We start from the raw sequence: 10000 nt of genomic DNA, 5'->3' as shown, positions 1-10000 counted from the left end.
CGTGCAACACTTAGTACGTGGATGTGATAAATTGGCTCAGAAAGAATATAAGAGACGACACGACAATGTAGCAAATAAAGTTCATTGGGATTTTTGTAAGAAGAATGGGTTGGAGCATACGGAAAAGTGGTATGAGCATATCCCAGAAGGTGTAGTAGAAAATGAAGAAGTCAACGTTTTGTGGGATATCAATGTTCAGTGTGACAATGTGATAGAGGCAAGAAGACCAGACATAATTGTAATTAACAAGAAAGAGCGAAAGGGGATAATCATCGATATTGCTGTACCAGCTGATGTAAGAGTTGAGGAAAAAGAAAGGGAAAAGGTGGAAAAATACCAGGACTTGAAAAGAGACATCGGAAGATTGTGGAAACTCAAAATGGTAGAAGTGGTACCTGTAGTAATAGGAGCCCTTGGAAGTGTCACCAAAGGATTTGATGGGTGGATTAAAAAGCCAGATATACCATTCAATGTTGGAGTAATAAAAAAAAATGCTTTGTTGCGAACTGCAAGGATTTTGAGGAAAGTGTTGGAAATGTGAAGAAGAGACAATTCTGTTAGCCTTTGGTCATTTGTTATGACTCGCCTAACAGAAGAAAAGAAGGCAATGACAACAGCCAGAACATGATATTAAATTTTATAATAATAATAATGATAATGATAATGATAATGATAATGATAACGATAATAATAATCATAATTATAATAATAAAACAAGGTTGATATAGCAGTAATGGACAAGGAGAAGAAGACATGGCTACTCATCGATGGAACGGTTTGCGGTACAGGCTTGATATCAGATAGGTGGAAGACCAAGCAAGACAAATACAGAGAACTAAGGGCGGGTATTAAACATCAATACCCTGATTACAAAGTCAACCAAGTAAATGTAGTTTTCGATTTCCTAGCAGAATACCATCAAAGCCTGAAGAACGATCTCAATGAGCATTTAACAGGAGAAAACGAAGAAGAGACGCAATATCTAATAATGAAAAGCCAGAAGTGGATCATATCACAAAACGTTGAAATAGTTAAGAGCAGAACGTTGAAAGGAATAATCTAACCGAACATTCATATTTGTAAATTATATAGCATAGCCTAGGACTAGTATCGTTATGCTATTGATCATGTAAAACTGCGATATCAAAAAGTGTCAATAACAATAATGATAATGATAATAATAATAATAATTATTAGCCCTGAAAAGCCCCTATAGGGAGTGGTCAATTACCTATTTCTTGTATTGTGTTAAGAGTAGCTGACAATGACGTCAAACGCTACTTTCCGTTTACGTCATCGTTGCCTAAGCAAAGACCTCCAACCAAGACCAATTGATGCATTTTTTTAAGCTGCGTGATTCAAACGGTGTTACGACGACTGATGTTTCGTTAGGCCATCAGAAATCCATTTTACGTGATCGTAGCTCAAAGGAAAGGGAAGACGCGCGATTGTTAAGAAAAAACTCTTTGATCACACATGAATGAACGAATGAACACGAAGTTATAACTTCGACGAGGTCCTGCTTATGACGATTAATCTTCCACTTTACATGGATGCTTGGATTCAAGGACAAAAGACAGAAATTTGGAGATAAAACACTCGATAACATATTCCATTCAGTTATTTAGTTGGCACAGCACTGAGTTGCTAACTTTGCACACTGACAAGGAAAAATGGTTTATACAGGTCACTGCACTCAAATGGGCAATTGTTTAAATTGTTTTCATCCAAAATATGCTCAAGAAGCAAGACAGGATGTTTTGACCATTGGTTGAATGGATTACTGTGAATTGTTATACTAATATAGCAATCACATGACAGTTTGCTATATAAAGTCTCACAGATCATATCACCCTTGGTCACGTTACAAATCGCTTCTGCGAAGCCAAAGTGGAGTCATTTTGTGTTGAATCAATTTTCCATTCCTAACAACAATGAAGAACTTGGGCACAAGTAACAGACTTGGCGAAGTTTTATGGTTCGGAATTCCAGTAGCAATTCTAAACAGAGAAAAAGGGACTTGGTGGAGGACAGATGTCTCGTTTCCTTGCACATTCTAGGAGTGAGGTGTGGTAAAATGCATCATGGATATCTTTCTTAATTGTTCACAACAAAGACGTCAAAATGTTTCAAAGATACAGCGTACCACTGCCCTTCTTATGCTGCCACTGAATGACAGTGGATGACCAGTTTGGCTTGATGCCAAGCAGTCGATAAACGCCATCTCGACAGGAATGTTCCCTCCTCCCCAGGCTCCAATTCGTTTCCTCCCTCAACACACCTCCTTCGAAGACGTGAAATTAATATGTCGTCGTCCCTTGTCACGCTACTTAACGAAGACAGTTGTTTTGGATAAGAAGGCTCAACTTCTGGAATATGGGAAGCGAAGAATCTTTCACAACGAAAAATCCCTTTAAACAGGTAAAACGTAATGTTAACTTTTCTCTCATGTACATTTCCATAGCTTTGAAACCACTAAATTCGGCGGACGAGAGTTCTTGTTCATTCGACGCCGGCCAATATTTAAAGGAACTGTCAAAGTTAGTTCTTGTTCACATTACTTAAAGTTATGACTTAAGGCCACGCTTGTGCAAAATTCGCGGGCACTTTTCGATACACTGGTGGTTTTGTTTTGCTTGTTTCACATCAATGGCTTGCTTACGGAATGCTCACGGCACCCTGACTCGATCACTTATTACAGTACGTTTTGCTCTTTAGAACCACTTTCATGATCGTCGATGTTTACACGATTTGCAACGTTCATTGATCGACTTCTTCAACGTGATTTCTGCGATGGACCGACAAATGGGGACCCAGACTTCTAAGTATTTAACACTGTTTTACTTCCTTAGTATTTCCTGACTTCACTTGCATGCTCACTTAAATAATAAATAAATAAATAATCCAGACGTATTTGAAGTGTAAATGAGGAGGGATTATATCTCGACATTATTTTTCATACCTCGGAACACATTCATGTATGGAAAAGATCACTATCTTTCGAAAATAATTTCATAAAATATATCTTTGAATCAATGTATAATGAATGGCTGCAAAGAAAATTTTTCAAGTGCTCTTATCTATTTGCTATTTTTGTTTTAAGACGTTCCACAGTGGACGAACGATTAAAGGAGCCTATTTGGGTATGTAATCAACGTAAAAGTTATCCCATCAAGCTATACAAATGAGTTTACGGTTATACGATCAGCACATATTATGGAAAGGAAATGATCTGTATATTCCAGTCTAAAATCATGATTTTACTCTTTACGGGTTTACGCTTTAAAGTAAAGGACTCGCACATCGTACTCAAAAAAACGTAATCGAGTTGCTTTCCTATATTTTACAGAAACAGCGTTTTTGAGTGTGCCTACTCTAATATACATGCTATTTCTATTCAGGAAAATCCAGGAGAAGCTGAATTTGAAGCTGCTCTGACACTGCTTAGAAAATTCAAAGGTCAACAGCAGGTGAATATATCTTTTTTAATGGCCTGGCCTGCATTTTAAATTCCTGTTTCCAATACATAAGAATAAACATTTATTTTTATGAAAAACTCACGGTACCGTACTTTTTACTTTAAAATGCTCGGAAACGTTTCAAACGCATATCCATGTCCACTAGCTATTATTTTCAGGACCAGTTTGGCGCTCCTTAGACAAAGGTCGGCTGCAAGTACACACATTATTTTCAGTGAGCTATTAGTAATCCTCGTCCCAATAACATTGTCATTTTTGGCTTTGCAGAAAGAATCTCTGGAGGAGAGGGAAACAAAGCAATTATTTGTAAAAGTGTTCAGTTTTCTTTGGACTTACTCCTTACTCGGTAAAATGAAGCGAGCACCTGTGGAAGTGCAAGGAAGGTATTTCACTTACTTAAGCTGCTCAGAAACAAACTGATGTCACGTAAATATTCATACCGTGTAGCACGAAACTTGACGGGACTTTTATTTTGCGGATTGGCGATTTTTTTGTGGTTTGCGGGAACACATTTTTTCGGTTCGAGAGAACTGAAATTGCGATTCTCTGTTCAAACAGCGGATGCTTCAAAGTTTATTTTCGATTTTTATCGTACGGTATGTTGAGTCACAGTTTACTTTACTGACATACAGTATTAAAGACATATGGCATCACTGTAATACCTTACTGCGCAAAAGGAACTGAACAACAACAAAACCAAACCGAAAGCCTACCCATACCATGCACACCAAAACACCTGTTTCATTATACGGTTTGCCGAGGTCATTGCAAATTGTGTCCCTTCAGATGACCCATTCGTGCCAATATGATGTACTGAATTGCTGTACTCTTGGCAATTTTCTGGGCTTTACAAATTGTTTTGTTTGTGGTACAGGCTACGGGGCTCGGGCTGCTTTTTCCAATGGTAAACCATGTTATAATGTTCTTGTTTAAGTACAGTGCATATATTGCAGGTAAAATCCGGGCACTGGTTGACTTCGTTTTTACGTACCTAGGTTAAATTGGTGATCCTCATTTTCCCTAGGTTGCATATGCGCTCAGATGAATTGAAGAAACTTTTTTGGAGCCTAAGTTAAGCCTAAAGAAAAATTAGGGTCAGATTAGGATTAGCTTTGGTTATTATAGATGGCTATCACTTATGATGACTTATTATACAAAAGTAAATAATGAAAAGAACTGTGTTAGGTTGAGCATGTTCATCGCTGTAATGTGGTTAAGGCACAGGACTATAGTCCTGGAGGGTCCGAGTTCGAGTACCGGTAAGTACATAGAACAGTTCTTTGTTCACTTACTAGGTAAAATGAGGATCATCAGTTTAACCTAGGTAAAAACGGATTCAACCTGAGACCGGATTTGACCGACAACCTGTACAATGACCTTTTTGTTGACAGTTAAGTTCAGGAGTGCCCTGTAGTTCTAGATATCTATCTGCCTTGCCAACCAACAATTCACTGATTTTGAATTACATTTGGATGACTAAGTAATTTGTATTTTATGCAGGGCTTATCATGAACAAGAATCTGAGGTTCCATCGGTGAGTTGAGATGGATGAATTGCAAAATTACCACTTAATTACAAGCCTACCATGATGGACTCTTCCACGTTCCGTAATATGCGGCCATAGGTCAGCATGTCTATGTTTTCCATTTCTTACAGAGTGGTGGTCTTGTTTCCAGTTCCTTCTCTTTTTCAGACATTCAAGTCCATTGTCAATGTTCTCATTGGGAAGAATATAATTGCAACTAGCTCCCTAATTCTTTACGTATGTCTGCAACGACTCCCAAAGTGGGTAATGGTAATAATAATGCGATGCAATAAAAGGCATATTCTACTTTGACCAATTTTCCACAGGGAATAGTTGACGACTGCAAGGCTGTTGAAAAGTTCCTTCACCAACAGACAAGTTTGCTTAAGGTAAAAAGAATATAAACCGTATTATCCTAAACTCGTTTACGATCAAACGTGATACCTGTTTGAGCAAGTTCAGTTTCACATGACTAAATAAATTGAAGCAAAAATCATCTGCAATGTCCATGATTTAATCGTCTTATCCCAGATGTCTCACCGAAGACATTAACAAATAGGAAAAGCAACAAGTTAATTAACCAATTCACCACACCGACATAACTGATAGTGATAGGACAATGTGAGAGCAACAGTAACTTTTCGATGCTGGCTCCAGTACTGTCAGCCGTGTTAGTATTGGAAAGTAACATTAGTAAGAATGTATTGTAAGTAATGAAATACAGTAAACACCCACATATAAAACCCTGTTAGGCTAAAAAATTTATTTTAGACTTCCCTTACATAAAAACCAGATTAGCCTAAAAATTAAACAGGTTCTTATTTAAAAAAATGACCTTGAAATTTCAAGCGTCTGAACAAATTTTAAACTGCACAGGTCTTGTTTAAAACTTGTTTTTCCATGGTTATGTTTGAAATATAAAGGTATCAGCATCCTCATCAAAGGAAATCAGTCATACCATATGTATCTTAGAGTCGATATCTTCTGTGGAAATAAGGACCAATTCAAGCACCTAGATAGCCTAAAACTACTGTAAATACTATTCTTACAAGAACCTATTTCGCCTAACTTGGAAAAATCTTGGTCTTCTATGTGGGTGTTTTCTGTAAAGCTTTTTACTGTTGTGAACGTAACGTAATGTTGAGTAAAAAATAATTAATTAATCCATTTACCGCTGAAGTAAAATCATCTGGCGTTAGACAGAGTAAAATCTGTAAATCTCAATCTCAAGAGGAATGGGTTCTAATTTGTTAGCTTCGATTTACCCTGGGAGATGGCTGTAACCATAAAATTTCAGAACGTTTTAGGTTAGAACATGGAAAGATGTATTTCTTTGCTTCAATCTCCCAGTTGCTGTCATGATCTCAAAGGTTGAAATATTACAATTAGAATTTTTGTGAATTACAAGCACCTCAGTATCATAAAAGATGCGGGTTCCTATCAAAACTGCAACCTGTCTGTTCCGCTGTGTTAAAAAATAACACCATTATTGTTATTAATGTCCCTTACAAGAACATTTCATTTTTAAAAATGTACGGACATTTTAACTCTCGTTGCCTTGAAGGAAAACGCTCCTTGCGGTGAAGAAGATTTATTGATTGAACCTCTGAAAAGGATATTAATATTTCTGGAGCATTCAACTAGGCGTTCCAGGATATATGTTCAACGTACAAGGTAATCAGTTCCCATACAAACACATAGAAGTGTGTCCTTCCTTCCTTCCTTCCTTCCTTCCTCCCTCCCTCCCTCCCTCCCTTCCGTCCTTCCTCTCTTCCTTCCTCTCTTCCTTTCTTCCTCTCTTCCTTCCTCTCTTTCTTCCTTCCTTCCTTCCTTCCTTTCTTCCTTCCTTCCTAACTAGCCCTCTCTCTTTCAATTTCACCACGGCTCAGTCTCTCCTTTTTCACTTCCCATCTGTTCATTTGTCACTCCCCCTCTTGCTTTCCTTTGCAGGCAATCTCCCACTTGCCTCCCTACCACTTCCATTATAACTACTTTCATTCCTTTATCTACCTCCGCATTCTCCTTTTTTCCTGTCAACCAGTTCCGTATAGCGCCACCCCCACAACTACCTCTTTGCATGAGCACCCATTTATTTTTTCTCTTTTTCCCTACCCTCACTTGTCTCCTTCTCCTTCCATCTTCCTCTTCTTTCCCTTCCCGTCCATTTCTTCAAAGCTTCTTCTTGCTCCCTTTCACTATATCCCCCACGTATTCCTGCAATCCATTCCTTTCCTTCATAGCTCCCCCTTCCCCTCTCGAGCTCGCATCTTTGGCTCCTCATTTTCCTTCCCTTCCATTCATTCATTCATTTATAGCTTCCTCCATCCTTTCTTCCACTGTCTCCCTTTCTCTCCCTGTAAACTGATTTATTACTAGTCTCATCTCTCCTCCCTCCAACAACGTCTGCCTTTTCCCTCGCCAACAGCCGAATCTCTCCGCCCTTCTATCTCTGTAATAAGGAATTTGATTTCAAGATTATTCTCACCTTCACTGGTTGAGAGCTATTTCCAACTACAGGGGAGGTTTACTTTACTGTTAACTGGCTACACAAAACATGATTTGCAAGGCTGTATATAATTCAAATAGTTTCTCACCGATTTAGATTTTGTTTAAAGCCGAATACCAATAAACAAATTGTAATTGAAGCACTTGTCTTTTGTACTTCTACACAGCTATGATGAAGAAAAAGATTTTCAGGAACTAGACTGGGTAAGCTTACATTTAAACTAGCAAAAATTCACTTCACATCTATTGACAACAAGTACCATTTTCCACATGAGTTGAAATATAAAATAGCAATAACAATTTCATTTTCAAAAGAGTAAGTTATACATAATCGGCAAAAAAGATAGACTTACTCTATCATCGTCATTAATTCAGATATTTCTAATAGCAAAAATAATTTCTTGTTTTGCAGAAACTGAGATAAGCTGTCTCTTTGAAGCATACAAAATCTGCTGTTTTATTTTTTTATATTAAATATGCCCTGGTAGAATTTTTTGTTAACTTTTTGATAAACACGATTGTCAAGGAGGAATGTTTAGGAATAACTAGGATGGAGACTGAAGGTGATCATGCACGAAAAATGTTTCTTGTATATTTTCACCCTTAAAGTAAGTTGGGTTGACTGAATAAGGGATAGCATGGTTCTTCCTCTAGGGGTCAGTGCTTAAACTTCCCACAAAATTATACTGATTGTATTTAATTCGCACTGATACACAAAATTTAACCTGGAAAATGATAGGGACAAATTTATACAGGTAACACTTTGGTAACACTATTGTTACGTAAGGAGATTTTGTGAAAATATTTCATTAAAATAGATTATTAAGAATATTTTGTAAAAGTATTTAATACGAGAGGACAATTTAAGAGCAAAAAGAACGATAAATACTGGCTAAAGAAATTGACGTTTTGTGGTCATCGTCATTAGATTTACTAGACTTTGTGAAATGATAATAAACGTGTTTAAGATTTAATCCAGAGAGTTTTTCTTGTTTCGTAAGGTTTATCTTAGTACAACCATAGACCAGGCCTCAATTGTTCAAAGGCCAGAAAACTTTATCCGGTAGATAAGTCAATATCCGTCAGTTTCAATCTCCGCAAAGATTCCGGTATTTTCCCTCGTAACTGTGAATATGCACACTCTAAGCACATCTAGTCAAAAGATGTGTTAGGAAGTCTTGCGGCCAACGTTTAACGTGAAATGTATTTTACACACTGGATAGTGACTTATCATCCACTGGATAAACTTATCCAACCTTTGAACCACTGGGGTCAGTTGGCTCAGTTGGAAGGGCGCCGGACGTTAATGCAGAGAATCCTGAGTTCAAATCTTGAGTGGACAAACAATCAGGGAATAAAAAAATAACTGAGAGGAGAGTCTTTGGGACGTAAAACGACCCACACGCTGTTCACAAGTGACACAGATCTGACACAGGGATCTACCTCCAACTAATGTTGCTGTTAATCCTCTCTTGACTGAGGAGTTGAGAAATAGAATAATAGAAATTAAAAGAGCCCACTCTCCTACTACCATTACCACTACCACTGCATGCTGCTGATGCTTCTAATCCTTCCACTAAAACTGTGCTGGCCACTACCGATACTGCTAGTACCGGTTCATTACAACCGCTCGTGCTACAGCTTGATTGAGGAGCAGTATTAAAAAATTAACTTCGTCTTGAAAAGAATGATACACCCTACCATGTCCTTTTGTTATTTAATGAGATGCAAAAATAATTCAAGGTTTTTTCTGTTACCAAGCCACTACAACTACCACTATCACTGTAACTGCAACTGCCACTGCTGCTGCCTGTTAGTACTATTGACATTGCCACCCCGTCACCTCTGATTCTATCTGCTTATGCTACCACAACTTTGTTCCTCGAAAACATTCCAAATGCTGCTATATTGTTGCTTTTCGATCCTGCTCCTTCTACCAGGGCTACCACCTCTGTCATTTCAATGTTCACTGCAACTGCCTCTGTAAATGCCTACCAATGCCTTTCCCACTACATGTAACAATATTGCAACCACCGCTAGTATAATCATCTATTACTGCCATTACATCTAACGTTGTTGCTATTTTACCCGCAATTCTGCTATGAATTTTTTGTACTCACTGATACTATGATGAGTTTCAGTTATCATATAGCTATAATTCAGAGGAATGGCGGTGTGACGGTATGACACAAAATGATAATAATTTAAAGTCAAAGACTTGACAAAAATTCAGAAGATATGGATTCAAAACAGATTGTAATAATTCTAATGAAAATTGTGAGTGGCGTCCCTTCCAAACCAGCGTTTTCATTTATACTACTTGCGAGAAGCAAGGGTTCAAAAGAAAGGACAGCTTGCTCAAGTTATATTGCGATTTGAGAGACGTGTCACCAGGCAATTCAGCCACAACCGCTGAATCCTCTATTGGAAGAAAACAATGTATTATCCATGCCATTGTCCAAAATAGAGAATGACTCAGATGACTAAGTAG

At 37.8% G+C, this 10000-nt stretch overlaps 1 protein-coding gene and 1 long non-coding RNA gene across 4 annotated transcripts in view; one reads left to right on the top strand and one right to left on the bottom strand.

Moving 5' to 3' along the window:
• LOC137993015 (uncharacterized) overlaps positions 1-10000 on the bottom strand; it is a 39474-nt gene that overhangs the window by 26076 nt on the left and 3398 nt on the right. The window lies entirely within an intron of this gene.
• On the top strand, positions 1333-8486 carry LOC137992986 (uncharacterized). Of its 2 annotated transcripts, none has more exons than XM_068838638.1 (10): positions 1333-2421; positions 2719-2809; positions 3104-3143; positions 3402-3470; positions 3747-3862; positions 4980-5013; positions 5331-5393; positions 6569-6678; positions 7677-7713; positions 7922-8479. In XM_068838638.1, exons 2-10 carry the CDS (start codon positions 2739-2741, stop codon positions 7931-7933), a joined length of 552 nt encoding a protein of 183 aa, XP_068694739.1. In that variant the 5' UTR covers positions 1333-2421; positions 2719-2738; the 3' UTR covers positions 7934-8479. The 2 variants fall into 2 exon arrangements, with proteins under 2 accessions (XP_068694739.1, XP_068694729.1); XM_068838628.1 differs by having other exon boundaries at positions 1334-2421; positions 2719-2825; positions 7922-8486.

The sequence above is a fragment of the Montipora foliosa genome, chromosome 1 (assembly GCF_036669935.1).
Source record: "Montipora foliosa isolate CH-2021 chromosome 1, ASM3666993v2, whole genome shotgun sequence".
Lineage (NCBI taxonomy): Eukaryota > Metazoa > Cnidaria > Anthozoa > Scleractinia > Acroporidae > Montipora > Montipora foliosa.
Note: the sequence above shows the minus strand (reverse complement) of the source record. Positions and strands in the feature narration are given on the sequence as shown.